This window comes from Osmerus mordax, chromosome 18 (assembly GCF_038355195.1).
Source record: "Osmerus mordax isolate fOsmMor3 chromosome 18, fOsmMor3.pri, whole genome shotgun sequence".
In the NCBI taxonomy this organism is placed as follows: domain Eukaryota; kingdom Metazoa; phylum Chordata; class Actinopteri; order Osmeriformes; family Osmeridae; genus Osmerus; species Osmerus mordax.
The window spans coordinates 13924783-13944728 of record NC_090067.1 but is presented as its reverse complement, the minus strand read 5'-3'; the positions used below and the strand labels follow the sequence as shown (position 1 = coordinate 13944728).

General features: G+C 44.2%; 2 protein-coding genes across 3 annotated transcripts; one reads left to right on the top strand and one right to left on the bottom strand.

The window, feature by feature from the left end:
* The first annotated feature begins 10746 nt into the window (after nt 1–10746).
* On the top strand, nt 10747–15650 carry mbpa (myelin basic protein a). 2 transcript variants are annotated; one of them, XM_067255403.1, is made up of 6 exons: nt 10748–10982; nt 11996–12097; nt 12508–12534; nt 12828–12848; nt 13975–14058; nt 14385–15650. In XM_067255403.1, the coding sequence occupies exons 1-6, from the start codon at nt 10875–10877 to the stop codon at nt 14433–14435; spliced, it is 393 nt and encodes a 130-aa protein (XP_067111504.1). In that variant the 5' UTR covers nt 10748–10874; the 3' UTR covers nt 14436–15650. The 2 variants fall into 2 exon arrangements, with proteins under 2 accessions (XP_067111505.1, XP_067111504.1); XM_067255404.1 differs by lacking the exon at nt 12828–12848 and having other exon boundaries at nt 10747–10982.
* On the bottom strand, nt 15404–19342 carry zbtb22a (zinc finger and BTB domain containing 22a). Its single transcript, XM_067255401.1, has 4 exons — nt 19208–19342; nt 18709–18912; nt 17602–18388; nt 15404–17515 (listed from the first exon to the last, which is right to left on the bottom strand). The coding sequence occupies exons 1-4, from the start codon at nt 19211–19213 to the stop codon at nt 16512–16514; spliced, it is 2001 nt and encodes a 666-aa protein (XP_067111502.1). The 5' UTR covers nt 19214–19342; the 3' UTR covers nt 15404–16511.
* Between the last annotated feature and the right edge of the window lie 604 nt (nt 19343–19946).

Sequence of the window (19946 nt, the reverse complement as noted above, 5' to 3'; positions counted from 1 at the left end):
CTCATGAAAGCAGACACTTACTTTAAAAACTTCTTTTTTTTAGTAGGAAGACTCTGAACCTACATCCTGGTGTACATTTGTACAACGAAATCCAGCCCTGATTATGTGTGGAGGGGGACGCAGCAGGATGCATACAAACACAGCCCCCTCTGAATCCACCCCTCCCTTGCATGGCTCAGTGGCTAATGTACAATAACTTAACAAAAGATGGCTTTATTACCTTCATGGAGCAGTGGCTGGGCTACTGTTATTTTATCTTTGTACAGTATTTAATTGGAGGTTTACCCTGAAACACAACACCCCGCTTCCAAGTGACTTTGCCAAAATCTGAGAGGAGATTGATAAGAATTTCTTTCCTCCCTCCCACCCTTCTTTACGTAGTTTTTTTCTGCCTCTCCCTTTAAGGGCAGCACCAGGTTTTTGCAGAGGGAGAATAAAGTTACAAGTGTGTGGCATTTTCCAAAGGGAGAATGAAATCAGATGCTCTGTAGGACGGATAAGGACAGGCTGGGAAAAAGGGAAGTTGGCAGCGATGCAGGGTCGACAGCGCGCCTTGGAGATCGCCCCATAGCACCAGGTGTCCACTTAATTCAAATGATACTATTATTCATAGACAGAGACAGAGTATTGAGACACCCCCCAAATCATTTGCAACTGAATACAGATATAATCCTGGAAATATAAGTCTCCATTAAGGCTATCCCATTAAGCAAACAAGGGTGCTTTTGTGCAGCATGTTGTGTGTATGAATCACAGACAGAGAAAAAAACTAGGGGGGAAAGAAAAATACTCTCCAATCCGAAGACGATATTTGAGAATGTCACTTTCTCCTTCTTTAGCATAAGAATGGTGTCTAGCTTGTTTTATGTGCATTTCTGTCAGTGTTTATTTTTTCTCCTTTATTTAGAATGAAAAAATGAATTATATTATTAAAGCATTCTTTAATTTTTAGGGGGAAAGAAAAACTACTTGATGAACCATTGTTTGAATTGGAAAAAAAAACGCATGAATAAAAATCATGCATTTGAACTTTTTTGCTCTATTTTGCTGGAAACACCTCTCATGCTTCTGACTTGCTTGTTTCAAAACATAGATCTCCACCTGAAGAACGGGGCTATTATGACCCAAATCATTTGGCCAAATCATATTAGAAACCGTCTCTCCTCTCACACCGGCCCTGGTCCAGAACCATCTCAGCAGTCTTGGCTCTGCTTTGAAAGTTGTGATTCATTTTATTACTTTGGGAAAAACGACAAAGCCAGCTTCTTTCAGTGCAGATACATTAGAGGGTAAACTACATGATGTCACCTCGAAACGTCTACAGCTTCAAGATAAGAGCTATCACTCTCTACCTTTATGTAAAGTGAAAGAGAGTATTTGCCTGTGTGGAGTTACTGAATCATTACAGTCATTCACAGTCTCTGAACCCCCTTATTTACATCAGAATTCCATCAGTTTCATGATCAGTTTCAAAAACCCACACTTTGCTAGCACAAAAGTAAGATCGAAAAGGTTGAGTGAGATTGTGAGTGAGACTATAAACTGCACCAGGCAACATTTTGGTGTGAAGACAAAAAGATAGCCTGCCCCAAGTCGTCCAAGCCCCCGTGTATTAAAATGTATCTCTTGATGTTTTGGCGGATGGTTGTGTGTGAGCGTGTTCCTCTGTGACGCTTCACTGGCCAAGGGGAACACTCTGTAGGAAGAGAGGAGGGGTGGGGGTGGAGGGATGAGTGCTGGGCATGGAAATGAGACCTATTCATCCCTCAACCCCCAACCCAACTGACATATGGCAGGGTATAGTCTTCAGTCGCTCATCCAGAAGTGATGCAATTTGTTGGCTTGTTGTGTAATTTCACAACTACCCTGCTCACTGTTCGCTTGTGTTTCTCACAACAACACGAGACACGAACGGGCAGCCAAAAACTCGTCTCCCAGAAACCTCCTGCCAAAACTGCTTTTAGGAAATATGTTTTGATTACTTATTGACATTTTCACGTTAAAAAAAACTCATCAATTTTGAGAACTCATATCAATGTAGTTTTTATTTCTGTTTCTGGTGTCTGAACGGTGATACCAGTCGCTGGTCGTGAATCATAATATCATCTCCATGAGTGCTTTTCATTAGCTGCTTTATCAGCTTGAAATGTTGACCTCAAACTGTTACTCTAATTGTTTCTCAGCCATGATAGCTAAAGACATCAGTTAGAGACTACGTCACAATCAGTTTTGAAAATTCAAACTCCTGCAACTGCCCCAAGTGATGATAGGGACCGCTATGAACATTTTTTTTTTTTTTTACTATTTACTAGGATTTTATGTTTTAAACCTTTATTTAAGGTTTAAAACACCTCCATGTCTCTGTAAGCCATATTTACCAGCTGTGTTGAGTTTCCACTGGCCGGAGGAAAGTGGAAACCCCTGATCAGATCTGGGCGGTGCAGCTGCTCGGCTTTGTGGCAGAGGTGTTCACCACAAGCCTCCATGAGGAGGCCTCTTGATGCCCAGGGGATAGCCCCCAACCACCTCCACAACAGGGGCCACAAAGACCCAACCACCTCCACAACAGGGGCCACAAAGACCCAACCACCTCCACAACAGGGGCCACAAAGACCCAACCACCTCCACAACAGGGGCCACAAAGACCCAACCACCTCCACAACAGGGGCCACAAAGACCCAACCACCTCCACAACAGGGGCCACAAAGACCCAACCACCTCCACAACAGGGGCCACAAAGACCCAACCACCTCCACAACAGGGGCCACAAAGACCCAACACCCTTGTCAGTTGACGGGTCAGTGCCTGAGTGGGTGAGCTGCTACCTGCTTAGTGACTCCGCCCCTAACTCTGCCCTTAACTCCGCCCCTTCACTGCAGACAGACAAAACAGATCATCCTTGTACGTGTTCATGTCTCTTTCCTGACACACACACACACACACACACATTTACATTTAGTCATTTAGCTGACGCTCTTTTCCAGAGCGACTTACAGTAAGTACAGGGACATTCCCCCCGAGGCAAGTAGGGTGAAGTGCCTTGCCCAAGGACACAACGTCATTTGACACGGCCGGGAATCGAACTGGCAACCTTCAGATTACTAGGCCGATTCCCTAACCGGTCAGCCACTTGACTCCTTACACACACTGTCCCAGGTGCTACACTAATTATAACAGGTCTGAGATTGGTCGCTTTGTAGTAAACGTTTCCATCTATGGAACTCAGCGTTATAGATTGTGATCAATTCCAGGATGTAGTTGATGGCCTCTCATGTTATTCCATAGTGATCTTTCTTCTGTCTTTTAACAGTCAGTTAGAAAAGGAACCGGAGTGGCTGAATACTGCTGATGAGGTCACCGCTGAAACACACAGACTATAAATCAGAACAAATTCATGAATCATCACACAGCTGTTTCCTTCATTTAATTAACGCTGTTCGTAAACGGCTGTTACGTACACTGTCGCAAAGGTATTGTGTATTTTGTAATCAAATTGTGCAGGCTTCATCCGCAGATGTATTGGTGCCATCTGAACCCTCTTCTGTGTTGGTGCCATCTGAACCCTCTTCTGTGTTGGTGCCATCTGAACCCTCTTCTGTGTTGGTGCCATCTGAACCCTCTTCTGTGTTGGTGCCATCTGAACCCTCTTCTGTCTCATATTTGGTGACCAGGGGACGAGGGTCCACACCTACGAAAAAATGAAATAATTTGGACCCCAAATGTATCACTTGTCATGACAGTAAAGAGCCCTGTATCCTCCTTTCGACAATATCATTAGCATTTGTCATGCCCATACCAGCTTTTAGCTGAGATCAAGTTCTCCCAGGATACTCAACACAACCCTGGGTTCTATCAGGGATTATTCTAAAGAACGAGGAATGAAAAATATATAAATAAATGTCTCCTCTCTCGAGATCAAAACGCAGCCCTCTTAAGAACACTGAATGGAGCTGTTTCTCTGTCGTTCCTCATCTGAAGATTCAACAGACCTTCATACTTAGAGAGATGAATAAAATAAAAATCTAAAACCATGAGGATTATTAAGTCTGTGTACGTTAATTATCACAGAATTCATTTCAATCAAATTAAAACATTTTTTTCCTACTGGCTATGTATATATTATAAAACGTATTATGTAGACATCATCAAACTGTTGAACCGTAATTAATTCCCAGGGTTTCTTTGTCGTTTTAGTGTGTCTGGTGGGTACTTGAAAATGCATTAACCTACAAACCTACAAACTGGCCCAGAAGCATGAGAGGTTACATGTAGAGGTGAAATCTAAAACCAATGAAGCACTTAAAGGCCTTATCAGCCTCTGTGTTTATGAGTGTCCCCTCTTTATCCCAGCGCCGCTTTTAGATAATGCTAATAGATCACAGACTGCTCTGATCAGACAAGGTAATGGAGCTTTGTCACAGCTTGGTGACTATGGCCACAGGGCTCCCCCACGTTACACACACATTTACACACGCACACACACGCACACACTCACACACTCAACACACATGCATGCACACACACACTCACACACGCTCACACACACACTCACACACACACTTTATTCCCTTCAGAACAACAATGACCCTAATTAATAACGATTAGTCCCCCCACACACACATCCAAAATGTGCAAATGGAACAATAAACATTGCTCTTAAATGTAGCTCGAACTAATTAACCGAAACTATTTCAGCTAATCATTGGTAAACATCCCTGAACATCCCTGATCTGTCGTTACGAGAAGGTAGTGCAGTCCGATAAAACCAGGACATCATCTGTCTGTCTCTGTCTGTCTGTCTCTCTGCCTGTCTGCCTGTCTGCCTGTCTGCCTGTCTGCCTGTCTGCCTGTCTGCCTGTCTGTCTGTCTGTCTGTCTGCCTGTCTCTCTGCCTGTCTGCCAGTCTGTCTGCCTACTTGCCCGTCTCTCTCTCTGCCTGTCTGTCTGTCTGTCTGTCTACCTGCTCAACATTTTGAGTAAATGTAAAATAAGCGACACCAACACTTACAGTAATGACCTAAAAAAGTACTAGTGTAAAAAAAGACTTGGACCTTAAACTTCAGTCAAATGTTCTACCACTGAGCTGCACCCCAAATCTTTCTTTCTTAATTATGTTTTGCTTTTTGAATGTTTCACAGCAAAATGCTAATCCAAGGCCATCTCTGTCACAAGGGGGGACAAGAGTCTGTCACATCTCGAATATTTTGAACTTGATTAATTTAAAAGGGTAATACGTTTAACCAAAATTGCTCTTTGTGGACAACACATTGCACAATACATCTGAAATAGATTAGGTAAGGTAAATGGACTTTACATTAGTTTGAGTGAATGAGTCCATCACAGTATAGTGAGTGGGATATTTGCAACTGATTTGCATCATAGGAGAGTACTGCCATCTAGTGAGGAAAGTTATGCTTTCTGACTTCCTATACTAACAATCCCTATCGTGTGCGTACAGCAACTGTCATAAATAAATGCATGAGCATATGCCTGCTTCCTGGGAAAACAATAAATACACACAGACTGTAGGTTAGACAGATACTTCAGCTAGTTTACGTTTCACCGCATTATTCTTTATGAGGTCAGAAAGCTATTTAAATGTCTTGCATAAAAAAGAAAAATGCTCCGGTGCCTTGGTCTGGGACACATCATCACTCTGAGACGGTTGATGGGACACATCATCACTCTGAGACGGTTGATGGGGCAGTAACACTGTGGATCCCCATGACTGATTCCTTCCTCTTCCTGCTCACTTTCAATCACGTCAGAAGAGCAGTCAGAGGCATTCTTACCGTAAAACACAGATTGCGATGGAGAGAGGATCATTTGTAGGGTTTAAAGTGCGTTTTAATAATCGTGCCTGCGTTCGTCTTCAAGGGGAGGAGACGGCAATAGAAACTGTTACAAGGAGATGAAGAACATGTTTGTAGCTGGGGGGGGTTGGGTTCCTGGGTGCTTCTAAGCTGCAGCAGGATGATCCTGGACCATGTCCTCCGCTCGTACAACTGGCCCTTAGACCCTGGTGAGGCAGGAAACCTTGTTCTCTTCCCCCACCAATCCTGTGGGAGGAGCCTGTGTTGGACCCTGGCTCCTGTCTGACAAGGCCTGTCTGGAGGCCAACGGTGATTTCGGTGAAGGAGTCACAGTTCGTTTCATTTTTTCCCATCAGTTGTTATCTGATGAAGTTGAACGTCCGTTACTAAGCGGCTTGCGTAGAAAGCCTTCTTGACTGTTCAACAACAACAATCTCATACACCCTAATTTGTCAGCAGTTTTGAATTTTTTGTCAAGTGCACCACCCCCCTACACACACACATGCACACATCCCAAACCCCTAGCAAGATTGACAGTTAATTTCAGAAATCAATATTTACAATTTACTTCCTTCAAAGATCGTTCTGGGAGAGGGCCCCATATTATCCACCTCCCAAATAAGATGATCATATCTCCGCCAGGACGGAAATTAGTTTCCTCCCAAAAAGTGTTTTTTCTTTCTCTCTTTCTCTCAGAAATCAATGTCTGCGTTTGTACGCTTTAATCTGGCCTCTGATGACAGTAAATCTTTATCTTTATCTGGTGAACAGCAGTGGCTCGCTGACACTATATCCCAGCAGGACAAAGAGATGGGCCTGTATGGACGCTGGGAGAAACATGGACCTCTAGTGTGGCTGGACGTGTTTCAACAGGGTCATTAATCAGAAGAGGTGACAACCAACCCTTCCCCCTCTGCAGTCAAGAGGCCTGATACCTGTCTTTGCTCCTCTGCTCTGCTTCAGCTTGACAGGGCGGGGGGGTGGAGGGGAGGGGGGGAGGGTAGAGGGGTGGGTGGTGGAGGGGAGGGGAGGGGGGGAGGGGGGAGGTTAGAGGGGTGGGGGAGGGGGGGAGACCAGAAGGAAGAGGAACAGTTCTTAAAGATGAATTTTCTTCTAAACTCTGCCAAAACCATATCTGAGAGTTACAGTTCTCATGATGAGAACTGTTACAGCATCCTGAAGGAATATGGTTGTTAAATTGTTAAACATCTTCATAGATGAAAACGCCAGCCTTCCGCATATAATCTATATGTATCTGATTAGATTTTAGTATTTATGACACTGATAATTGTCAAGGAAGGACACTTAGGGCAGAGATAGATACATCAGCTGGCACAGAATGAAATGAGTGCAGTTTATCTGTGACTTCATTTAGATGGATTGTATTGATTGGCAAGGGCACTCGAGAAATAATTTTCCAAGATAGAGAGCAGAATTGGATATGCCGATTATGCGAATACAACCCATCTCAGGAACGTTTCTCTAATTGATAGGTAATGTAAGGAACAAGGAAAATATAAAATCATGTATTATTTTATGTTCCAATGCAGTTGCTTCAGCATGAGTTGCTTTGTGTAGTTTGATATTTCAGTGCTGCTACTGTGTACAGTGCTCGTTTCAAGTGTCTAACATATGTAGTAATGTGTCATTTTATACAACATGTTGTCAAACACATGACAAATAATCTTATAATACAGATCAGAGCAGCCATAAATTCCTTTCACGGTGTCCCTGATGATATTCTACTGTACTTTCTATATGCATCATTTGCTTCCCGCATCTGAAAGCATCTGCAAAATGAATGAAGCATCAAATGCAATATGATGTCATGTTTACTACAGGGTGAGTGAGTTGTTGATCTCACCCTACGTGACCTTCTCGTGCACTCTGGAGAGTCCATGACCACCACCAGATCATGACATCATTGACCCATCGCCCAGCCTGACCTGGGCCCAACTTTTTTTGCTTTGTTTAAACTTTAAGTTGAAGCTGTAGCTTTAAATGGTGTCCAGGTGCTTCTCTCCAGATCGTGGTTCTTCTGGTTCTGCTGTGAAACATCACAGTCTGTGGTTCTTCTGGTTCTGCTGTGAGACATCACAGTCTGTGGTTCTTCTGGTTCTGCTGTGAGACATCACAGTCTGTGGTTCTTCTGGTTCTGCTGTGAGACATGACAGTCTGTGGTTCTTCTGGTTCTGCTGTGAGACATCACAGTCTGTGGTTCTTCTGGTTCTGCTGTGAGACATCACAGTCTGTGATTCCCTTCACAGTCTCCTCAGACTGATCCTTTTGGCTGGGCACCAGATGAGCGTCACTGTGGTAGAAAGCCAGCTATTTCATCAATACCTTACAGCAGCCTGTGTAATGGGCCAGGGCATAATGCTGCCATTTGTTTTTCTGTCACAATAATATCTTTGTTGCTAGGCTACTATGATATAAGCCATCACAAGAAGTGGACGAATCCTGTTCCATCAAGTAATCCCCTCATAAAATGGTCAAGTATTTGAATTGTAACTGCCACTTGCTTAGTCCTTGCTTTTTAGAAAAACAGATTTTCAAGGTTGATGAACAACTTTTGGTTTTACTTCTCAGTAAGGACATAATGTCTCTTTATCTGGTTACATTCTGGTCAAGACATCAAATGACCCAAAAATAACATGCTCGAGACATCTTATACCCAACGTCTTTCTGACGGACCTAAATCCAACATCCTCAGTGTGATTAGTGTGTGGACTCAAACGTTTGTACAGGAGGACTTAAAGATAATTTCCCTGGATTGCAGGAGTACAGCAATTACTCTTTTAGTATGTCAAAGTAATGCTGAAAAAATATATTTGTCTAACTGTCATATTCAACTTAAATCTGCCACCTACATCAGGAAACAACACCATTTATACAACTGTCTTTTCCAACTGAATTTATATTTCTAACATGAGAAACCCAACTGAACTTCAGGGCTCCTTGAAGCCTTTTCTCAGCCATCCTGTTGAAACTGTCTCTTTTCCTGACACCACAATTGTTGAACTTTTTGTGACAAACAGGGAGTTGTGATTCCTTCCAAACAACGTCTTGTGTTCTCCCTAACCACAGGAAACAGAGGCCAGCTTTCTCCCTGCCTGCCTGGTGGGCTAGTGAGGCACACAAAGCCCTGTGAAAAAGCAGATTCTCAGCTGCCATTTGAAGTGGGTGTCTTGGTTTAGACCAACATTCCTCTCATGGTTCAAGGATACATTTATGAGTTTGAGACCCACAGCTTTTCTTCCATGGACACCATTGTCTTCCCCCAACCTCTCTCTAGACCCGCCTGCCGAAGGAACAAAGTAAGGAGTCTTCTGACACAAGGGCAAATGCACTGCGCTCAACCCACTTCCTGCATTCTCTGTCTCTGTCAGGTGAGTGGGAGCCGCTCTGGGGCCCTTTCCTGCTGGACAACAGATGGACGTCTGTGTGTGTGACAGACTGGGCAGAGTGGACAAACATGTCTCCCTCTCAAAGCTCCTCCATCCATCTATATTTACAGAGCGGTAAAGAAACGTTGAGACTGTGCTCGGTCCAGGACACATACTGTAGTAAGTAGGCACGCGTGTACGAGCCATCCACCCAGTTAGCAGAACTGTGAAATGAAACATGACGTTTCTGAACTCTCAGAAACGGTTTCTTGGCTGTTACGTTTCACAGCTTCTGTGGGCCTGTTCCAACTCACGTAGCTGGGGAAGTCTGAACAGACTGTGGGTCGTAGCTGGGGCAGTCTGAACAGACTGTGGGTCGTAGCTGGGGCAGTCTGAACAGACTGTGGTTGCATGCCACAGTTCCTGCTATGTTTGTTTGTTAGTATAGTCACATTAGAGAAGATAGAGAATAGGATTAGGATTGATGTTTTGAAGCAACTGGTCACCTCTGATTTGTTTTTCACACAAATTTGTATTCCTGGTGTGTGCTAATGATTCTAGACTTGTAGACTCTCACAATTATGGTTAGATACTTTTGAATTATTTTCAAGATATTTCAGGTTGATTGAACAGTGTTAACATTCAGTTCTACGTTTGTTTTTGTTTTGAAATAAAAGTGTTGGAGTCTTGAGTAGATGTGAGAATACTTGCAGGACCCTGAAAATTTCAGGTCTTTCCCTGTTTCAACATGAAGAACAAACTATCAAACACAATAGGCGTCTGTTCTGGAATATCATTATGCTAATGCTAGTGTGTTTTGTAACACAACTCATTATAAAACAGAATCAGCTTTGTTTTATTGCAACCGAAGCCTCCATGGATAGAGCAACACTGTCAGGTCTGCTGCACGACGGAATATATCAATGAGTTCGGAGGGTTACTGTGGTTCATGGCAGATGCATTAGAGGTTTATAGAAAAGGATGAACTAACTAATAGTTAATGTATTGTTTGATGGTTTGTTAGACAGTGTATCATAGAAATGTGAAACAACACACATGGTTTCCAGAACCATCATTTTGTCTTGTCCTCTATTTCAGGAGATCCTTTTCCAAACCTCAGCACCTTCATATCATGTCCTTTCTAACTCTCCATGCAGTAAGGTGGAACTTACATCCCAATATAATCATTAAAAGACTAAAAGACACACGGGTCCATTTGAACAATGCCTTCAAAGTGCTGGAAGGCTGCTTTGCATTGGGCCCCCAAATCCAGCTTCTAGACAACCCTTGTTGTCCTGCTGGCAGGGTGAGGCAGATGAGGAGGGGAACAATGGCCGGCCCTCGCAACGGACGGCAGTGACTGACTCCACAGGCTCTGGAGGTCATAAGAATTTCTGGAGGCGAGCCAGAGCCCTGGGTGCCCTCCCTGCGGCCGCCAGCGCCCTCCTACCACCTGACTCCAACCCTCTCTCCCGGTGCCCCGGAACAGGGGACCCGGCCCCCCCCTCGCATCAGCTGGGCGGCACTCATTACCCAGGAGGAGCAGGGCACAGAGCCGGCAGAGCAGGGTTTGGACTGTGTGGTAGAGGACTCGTTTAGCGGAGTGCGTTTCGGAGACGGCAGGAACAGGAGCGAACAGGAGCGGGCATCCCCACCCAGGCTGAACACTGTACGGCATGGCCACAGCAAGCACCTCAGGGCAGAGCCGGAAGAAGAAGAGCCCGGGCCTCCTGGATCAGATCGGCACGTTCTTTGGAGGAGAGAAAAAGAAAGCGAGGAGCAAGGTGGGGGTTGGAGGATCCACAGGTTTCCTTCTGCAGATCCTGGTGTTGGTTGATGGCGTGTGATGTGTACTTGCTCTGGTTCATGGTGGTCAGGTCGGGGGGATGATGGTATTCGAAGCAACTTAGGAATTAGGCTGTTTTATTTGTTTTAATTATGTGTGAAAACTTCTTGGCTGCTACACTTCCTTACTCAGTTATTTTGTTGCTCGTAGTTTAGGTATATGATGCAAGTGGTCCAAACCCTTACTGACATGGGCCGTCTCCCAAAACTTTCTTTTCAAATGTAGTTTTTAGGATATGCTATTTGTAGTTTTTAGGATATGCTATTTTCTCGACTAACAGCCGGAACACAAAGTCGCAATAGAAATTCCCTTCCGAGAAATGAAACTCCGAATTGTTATAAGGAAATACAATATCAACTTTAGAATTTATGTCAAACTCTGAAAAGATCTTTGCGGTCTTTTTACATGCTAAGGGTTGATGCAATTAACCCTCGTGCTGCCTTCGGGTCACATGACCCAAAGGTTCATAACGAACCATCGTTGTGTTTACCCAATTTTACCCAATACAAAAACAAATAAAAATAATTTTCTTTTAACCTTCGCAATGTTGGGGGTCTGAGACAGCCCAACAGTTAAAAGAAAATGCTTCACTTTGTTTTTGTATGCGATAAAGTTGTCGCAATACGACGGTGGGTCACAATGACTGATGGGTCAGAATGACCCGAAGATAACACAAGGGTTTAGTAACATTCTAAAGTGTTGTTAAGTTCATGCATTTCAGTGTTTTTCCAATTTAAACGTTCAAATTTTTGCCACGTTCCAAGTCAACTAACCTTCTTTAAATTGCCAGCAGGCCACTGGTATTAGAGTTTCATAAAGTCTGATTTTAATGCATTGACGATAAATTATTTAACAGACATATCTGATCACTTTGTATCCATGAGCCTGAGCATCCAATCACACAAGTTCAACCCGTTTACTTGTAAACAAGTTTGTGATTTGTCTCTGCAGGGGTCGTTCCGGGGTCACCTGTCCACCGCCCCCCCACGGCCGGCTGCCTCCACCCGTCGCCATGGCGCTGACAACGCTGTAATGCAGTTCTTGAGGAGCTTTGTGAGTATTATCAGAGATCGTACAAGAAACGTTGTTTAAGAATTAAGGGTAATATGGTAGATTACCTTTACTTTTCCCAGTTGCTAGTATCGTTTTTTGTGTTTGAGTTTTGAAAACTCAGATTTACTTTACTGAGGTAAATATATTGTGTTACTTCTGCCATCAAGCTTTACTATGCAGTCTATTACAGCCCTCAAAAAACTTCGGTTTACTAGTTTGGGTTGGGGTGCATTATTTTAAACAGTGCTGGAAACTCATAGGTCAAACCTACTGAGTCAAGGAACAAAGAGGAACTATAATGTCCTTTGGAACTTTATTTGGCCTTACCAAGTACTTAGTCTTCATACCAGTACATTCCTGCATCTGAACCTGTCGTGAGTTGATCCCTGTGTTTCTGCTGTGTCCCCCAGGTGTCCACTCCGCAACCCAAGTCCAGGGTAAGTCTCATTGTTGTCATTATCGAGCACTTTTATTATGTATTATGTGTAAGGATTAATATCCTTACGATTTATGATTTATAAATACCCTGAGTTAAATCACACCGTAAAATACAGTGGCAACTTCCTGCAACTAATCTCATGATAAACATACTATATTGTTTATCCTCACGCCCATTCTGTCATCTCAGTTTGGGAAGGTTCTGTGACAGTATCATTGCAGCCTTGTAGCAGGGGCAGCCTAGTCCAGCTGACCTCGTGGCTGATCCTCTCTGTTTCTCTTCCATGTGCAGTGGAGGGAGATCTTGGGCTTGGTAGGTCCTTCAAACCCCATCTTAGAACATGCTTAAACAACCTGCCTCCACAGCTCTCTGACTTCCTCTGAGTGTCTCAAGCCCATCTGGGTCTGTTGTTGTGGCTGTTCTTCTTCTCTTAATCCTAACCTGCCGCTCTCACAATTCTACTTCTCTTCCTTGTTACATTCATACATGAGTGAACTTGCGGTCTGCTCAAAGAGAAATACTCAGTTGATTATATTGGTGAGAAAATAGATCACAGTAGCTTTGATTGTAGACATAGAGGTGAACATATTACTTAATTTACAGAATTTTGTAATCTAAATATTTGGGTAAAAAATGCTAAAAAATTGCATTGAGAAACAAAGTATGTTTTTAGTTTATTCTCGTGCCATGTGGCTACATGTTATATACATTTCTCACACCCATACACACCAAATGTTGTTTTCCTTTCAAAGTAGTAATTTTTAAATTAAACATATTCAATTTGACATTTTGGTGGTTACGGGTGTATCATACATGTCAATATGACTTCTGCTTCAATTCAGACTGAGTCACTGCTTCTGGATGACTATCTTGATGACTTTGAAATTGCCCGACCATTTCTGATCCGACACCGGTAAAGATGCTATCTCAGGGACCTTGCATTTCAACACTCTCTCTACCTTCTTCCACCACTTGAAATCTTTTTTTTTTAAACAGTAAATGTCGTCTCATTAACTAAATGTTTCCTGTCATATTTAATCCTTCCATCTCCTGTTGCCAGAGTGTGCCGTCTGGAGTGATGTTGTGTGTTAGATGTCTGAATTTCCTATGTTGTTTTGTGTCCCACTGTCTTTACCCTAAAGGTCACAGTAACGCATTCATGCCACTATTTTACAGTAACAGACAACTGAATTTAAGGAAATGTTTGGATGACGTCACTATTCTCTTGATTATAAACTGTCTGTCTTTATATCTTTCTTTATTTGATAATGTGTGGTATCAAAAACAAGGCACTCAACGTGATATTATGTTCCTGTATGTCTTTTGAATCGTTTGAAATAGTTGTGTCCTTTTTTATGCCGCACTCCATGTCACGACTGTGGCGATTGTATGTGCAGCTGCTGTCGGTCCCGTGTTCTTAAAAACGGTCTTGTTTTAGGCCTCTTCTCCGCGACCGGAGGGCGCGAGATCACCGCTCAGGCGTCGCAGAGACCAAAACACGCTGTCCCGAATCTTCAACTTGGTGAGTTGTTCTCTTGGCCTCATTTCAAAAGATGTTTTACTCTAGTTATCAGAAGCGCTACCGATTAACTGTTTATTATGTTTACCTCTCGTTTGGGTTAACTCAAAATGTCTGACCGTTTAACTTGAATTATATAGCCTATATATCCAATGTTATTTTTGCACACGTCTTTAATATAATATTTTCTATACAGCATGTATTATATATAATTTTGAAAACAATTTTAAATAATCTATTAAACATACAGGAGCGATATATTTTGCATTTCTGCATTGTTATTGTGTTTGAGTTGTTATAAGTAAACAGTAAATCGATGCGGTTTACAGGGTGAAACCAAGGCCCGCTCACCCCCTAAACGCTGGAGTACCATATTCTGATCTCCGCAACAAAGACAGCGACACGGACCCCACACAGACAGCTACAGAGGCAGAGAACACACATCTCCATTCGGTCTCAACCCCAAACAACCCTAACAAGCTAATACTCGCCTCCTTTGTTTCTAGAAAGTGACACAATCTTGGCACTCAAAGCCTGCTGGGATCATTCGGGGAGAACGTTGAGTTCAGCCTTGTAATCCTAATTTTGAAGGACCAGATTTACAGATTTTTGTCTCCATGGCTCTACCGGTGTCTTTATTTTCAGACACGCTAAAATGATTTAATGTAACTGCTCAAACTTTTATTCTGACAGTGCTTGTATCTGCTGTCAAGGGGATGTCACCTGTCTTGATTTGTTTGTTGACTGTTGTCAGATTTGTGTTCCTTAGTGATGCTTTTTAATTCCCACCTCCAGGGTTTCACTCTGTATGTCAGCATTGGTGAAATCTAGAGCTGAAAATAGTTTGTGGTCATTGTTTTTGTCATGTCGAAATAGTTATGTGAAAAGCGTGTTGTCATGAGGTTCTGGCTTGTGCATTTGAAAATGTCATGTGAAACAAACACATAAAATATGGATTATAATGCACTGTAATACTTTCATAACTTTAATAGAAATGTTGTCTTTGTCCATTTGTCTTTGTTGAGTCATGATTGTACAGTTATGTCATGCAAGCCTATCAGATTCTTAGAACAAACAGCATTCCAGCGCCTCCTGATAAAAAGGTCATGAATACTGAAGTAGCTTTGCTAACTCTTATCTTCTCGTGTTTTTTTAATTACTTTTAGAGATTGATATGGTTGAGAGGCTTATTGAATAGAATTATGAAGATGGTCAGACGATGTTGTTGAGGGGTCAAAGTCATGTGTAAGGAATTTAATAGTGAAAGTGGACGGTGTAATTCAGAAAGGTTTCCATTAGATCGTGTGCCTCATTAATGATACTACCTCTCACGCAGGTAGAGTGTGTCTAATGAAACTTAATAAAAACTACATTAAAAAAAAGAAACAAAAAAAAAAACATAAAATTCACTTGAGGGTGCTGACGTAGTATACAACTGGTGCTAAATGTTTAAAAAAGAAACATGAGAGAACCATGTAGACTGCCGTGTTTGTGTAAACTGTGTCGCCACATTTTGTACTCTTCATCCTAACTGGAAATAAAGATATGTCAATTGGCCATGTTTTCTCAGAAATAAAGTACAAATTTAACTTTGACCGCTAAAGTGTTGCGTACATGGTAGGGTACACCAGGGCATGTTGTGGAACTGGTCAGTTCAGATTAGATTTCGTCGATGACATGTCTTTACAAGCTTCTCTTGTCAAAACAACAAGCAAAACTAAGACTTTTCCCCTACCTTAAAAGAGAAACCAACTTCAGATTGTCTAGCCAGGCCCCAATGAAATATCAGACCACTCTGCTTATGATCTCAAATTATTTTCACTGGCCCACTAATAATGGACATTTGTGAGCTCTTCTTGCACCTACAACATCTACTAATTCATTATTTTTTTCCCTAGAGAGCTATTGTTTTAGTCTAGAGCAGTTAATCATGAAAATAAATAGACAAACGTAGACAAATGTATAATGTGCAACTGTCTTTTTGGTGATTTAAATACATTTACAGACTGCTCTTCTCATCTGGGTTTCCAGTAACTTCACAAACATCAAACTACAAGATTCAGGATCTAGTTCAGAACATGATTGTTCCTCCTGGACAAGGTCACATAAATGTATATACTCTCTGAAATCCATAATTTCAATTTGAACTGGAACATAATTTGTGTACAAATCTAAGGCAACAAAAATATATGATCCAATTAAAATGTATTGTAGGTCTTTTCTCTTGGTTAAAGGTTTCAGGTAGGACATTCAAAGTTCCATAAAAAAGGGGTATATTGATTTTAAATGTTTTATGTATGAATGGTATTTCCTGCATCCCTAAATCCTTCAAATTCAACCAGCTTTATCCTCCCTTGTGGAGTGGATGTTGAGATCAAGTGAGTCAATCCATCTCAAGTGAGTCAGTCCATCTCCATCAGTTAATCCACTGACCTGTTAAACATGCTCTCAGTCCATTACCCAGAGTCCTGGTCCAGGGCATCCACACCTGCAACTTCTCCACCCAGCAACCCACTCACCCCGGCCTCCACCTCCCCCTGGAAGTCAGTCTCCTCCACCTTCACCTGCCCCCCCTCCGCGAGGAACCCCTGACCTTCCTCAAAGCCGTAGTCCATCTCGGCGGAGGTGCCGGTGTTGTTACAAGCAGAGGTGATGTCACTGTAGCTGGCTGTGAGCCTCTCACAGCGCGCCTGGTGCCGCAGGAAGCTGTCCCTCCAGATCACCTTCTTCCCGCACAGCCGGCACTCGTAGGGGCGGAGGCCTCCGTGGGTCTTCAGGTGCTTGGTCAGGTGGTGCTTCATCTTGAAGGTCTTGGCGCAGACCAGGCAGCCGAACGGCCGCAGGTTGAGGTGCTGCATCTTGACGTGGCGATCCCGCATGCTCTTCAGGGTGTACGCTTTCCCGCAGTGGCAGAAATGCACTTTGCCACGGTAAGGGGCGCCAGCGTGGGGGGTTGGGGGAGACAGAGAGGGAGGGAACATGGCAGAGGATGAGGAGAGGTGGTGGTTGGAGGGGGGGTTGGAGGCGCCAGGCTGACCCATGTTTGAGGAGGGCCAGTCCATCTCCGGCCCCCCCAAGTTAAACTCGCTGTCGTCAGGAGAGGCAGGCAGCAGAGGCCTCTGGGAAACCTGGCCTGTACCATCTTCTATCTCATCATAGGTGTCCCCGCCAAACGCACCGTCAGCAAACCGTCCAAAGTCGACCTCCTCTTCCTCTTCCTCCTCGTCTTCATCCACCTCCGGCCTGTCCTGTGGCTTGGCTCCCTGCTGGGACCAGGAGCCGGCCTGCCACGGTACCCGATGTGAGGGTGTGGAGCTGGGGGAGAGAGGGCCCAGGGGCCCTGCCGGGGCTCCCCCTCCACGGGGCTGCTCACGCTCCTCCTTCTTCAGCGACACGTCTGGATTCACTTTAGCCTCCGCCTGTCCTTCTCCGCTTTGGGGTACAGTCATGCTGAAGTCACCTGGATAGAGAGAAAAACGTATACTTAATAAGAAACAAACTATTAAGAGTAATTCGCTCATTACTCGTAACACAAACAGGGCTCACCAGAGTGTCCTGTCCGGTGTGACCACACGCTTTTCTCCGACTCAACTTCTCCGATTCCTTCATCCGCATCGATCCACCTTTCATTCCTCTTCTTCTCCTGGGACTCGCCTTCAAAAATGCCACCCTCCTCCCCCCTCCCTCGCTCCCTGCCGTGCAGCCTGTCTGAGCCGGGCGGGGGGTCTCTCTGTCGGGGCCTGGCTCTCAGCCTGAGGCCCTCCCCTGGCAGCTCCCCCTGGGGCCTGGTGGAGGGGTGGCCGTAGTCCTGCCTCCCTCCTCTCCCGTCGTGACTGAAGGCCTTGCTGCTGGTCATCCACACCTCGTCACAGCTGGAGTAGTCGCTCTCCCCTCCCGGCCCCACGAGCTGGGAGTCCGCAGGGTGAGCGGACGTCCTGGGACGGCTGCACCTGGGGAACTGCTGGGGCCTCCTCCAGGTAGCTAAGGGGGGCAGGGCGTCCGTGCGCCTGTCCTTCCTGCTCCCCTCCCTCTCCACGTACAGGCAGTCCGTGCTGCTGGGAGACTGCTGCCTGGAGGAGGCGGCAGGGTACGAGGCGCCGGGGGCGGAGTCTCCCTGGCCGAGCTCCGCGGAGGCTCGAGGCCTCTTCAGGATCTCTGTGCACTTGTCCACGATGTGCCACATCTGCAGGAAGCTGGCCACCGTCACATAGTTGACGATGTCGTCGCGCAGGATGCTGAGCTGGCCCGTGTAGGCGGAGCTCAGGACACTCTCGAACGCCACTGGGTCCATGACGGAGGGCAGCGACACGGTCGTCACATTCTTGAGGAGCACCTGATGACGTGAACATGAAGGTGACCAACTGGCCTTTTCACCCAACCTATATTTAATTCCCCTGGATGTTGATAACTGGTCTGTAATAAGCTTGAAACTTGCTGGATTTCATGTGATAATTTATTGCAAGTCCACCACCTGGTAATATGTACTAACTTGATGCTTCTCGTTGGCCCATGCAACATCTGTGCATTGTATAATTTATATATATTTACATTTTTTGTAAATTTGCCACTAGTCAGGTTCATAAATGACAATTGGTGAGGGGAAACCATCCACAGTCACCTATTGTCTCAAACGTTTAAAACAAAAGCACAAACCTGGTCGTGAAAGTAGGGCGAAGAGGCAGCAAGCACGCACCGGTGGGCCCTGAACACCTGCCGCTGTACTTGGATAGACAGATCACATAGCCTCCCTTCTAGTCGCTGCTGGTTCAGACTGTCCAAAACTGCTGTCCGGACACTAGGGAAACATACCTGGACGACCGAACCAACATGGACGTGGGAACCGCTGTCTGAAGGGGCCTGTGTAGGGGAGACAAGGTAGATGCTAAGTTGACAGAACCAAGTCGTTTAACCGTGGTTACGATGTCAAGACTGTGACCGAGCGGCATTTTTTTGGCTAGTTAGTAAACTACAGTACGAGCACGGCGGCAGATCGATCATTTAATATGCAAAAGCAATGGCAATATCAGAAAATCACTGTATATAAAACTAGACTAGCTCTAAGTTCCATAGCTAGTCAAAAACTAGGGGTCACAAACTGCTAGCGTAGCTGGCAACCAATATACTATTTATTATACAAAACGTGGATCATTACCTCCATTTTATGAAGGTCCAAATATTCGTATGTAGCTATTTATCCGGCCACTTTGTTCAATTAAATAAATTGACACTATCCGCTTGCTAGCTAGCCTAGCTACAATCCCCAGAGAGAAAGAGCAAGGTATCACACTCAGTTAGGAAGCTAATTTCCGGTTGATTCTTTGATGCTTTTCAAAATAAAAGTCAGGAGACGAGATGAATATGTAATTTGAAGGTAAAACTAGTCCTCTAACCTTCCTGAAATCTGAGTTTTGATGTGTTTTTTTGTGTGGACATAATTTCCCATGGTGGCGTATGGTGACACAATGAACTTCTCAGAATATGTTCAGAAAGTCTCTCTTCCTTCTTTAATCTAAATCGGCCGGCGACAGTGTAGGCCTGTTCTGGTTGATGGGAAAATGTAGCATCGAGTAGCCTACAGACCCGCCATTGAGACATTCAATATCATATTAAACTCTCTATTTGCAATCTACGTGTAGGCGTACTTGTCGTCCCTCAGCATGAATATTCCAAAGATCCCAAACTATAGCAGAAGATCAGAGTTGGCATCAGGCCAATCACTTACCTGCCAGTTTAGTTTAGATAATGGGGTGCATTACTGCCACCTACAGCTAGGGTATTTATTATCGCTTGTCTGTATCTGGTTTCTAATAACCGTGTGATTGTTGAAAATTAAAATGTCATAGACTACATCTAATGGAATACTGATATAGGTTTGTCCTGGTCTATCGAAA

Coding starts and splice junctions, on each gene's coding strand:
- mbpa (XM_067255403.1), top strand. CDS start 10,875: ATGGCCACAGCAAGCACCTCAGGGCAGAGCCGGAAGAAGAAGAGCCCG. Junction 12,098..12,507: donor TGCAGTTCTTGAGGAGCTTT/GTGAGTATTATC, acceptor TGTGTCCCCCAG/GTGTCCACTCCGCAACCCAA. Junction 14,059..14,384: donor TGTCCCGAATCTTCAACTTG/GTGAGTTGTTCT, acceptor TGCGGTTTACAG/GGTGAAACCAAGGCCCGCTC.
- zbtb22a (XM_067255401.1), bottom strand. Junction 18,389..18,708: donor CGCCCTACTTTCACGACCAG/GTTTGTGCTTTT, acceptor TCACGTCATCAG/GTGCTCCTCAAGAATGTGAC. Junction 17,516..17,601: donor ACACCGGACAGGACACTCTG/GTGAGCCCTGTT, acceptor CTCTCTATCCAG/GTGACTTCAGCATGACTGTA.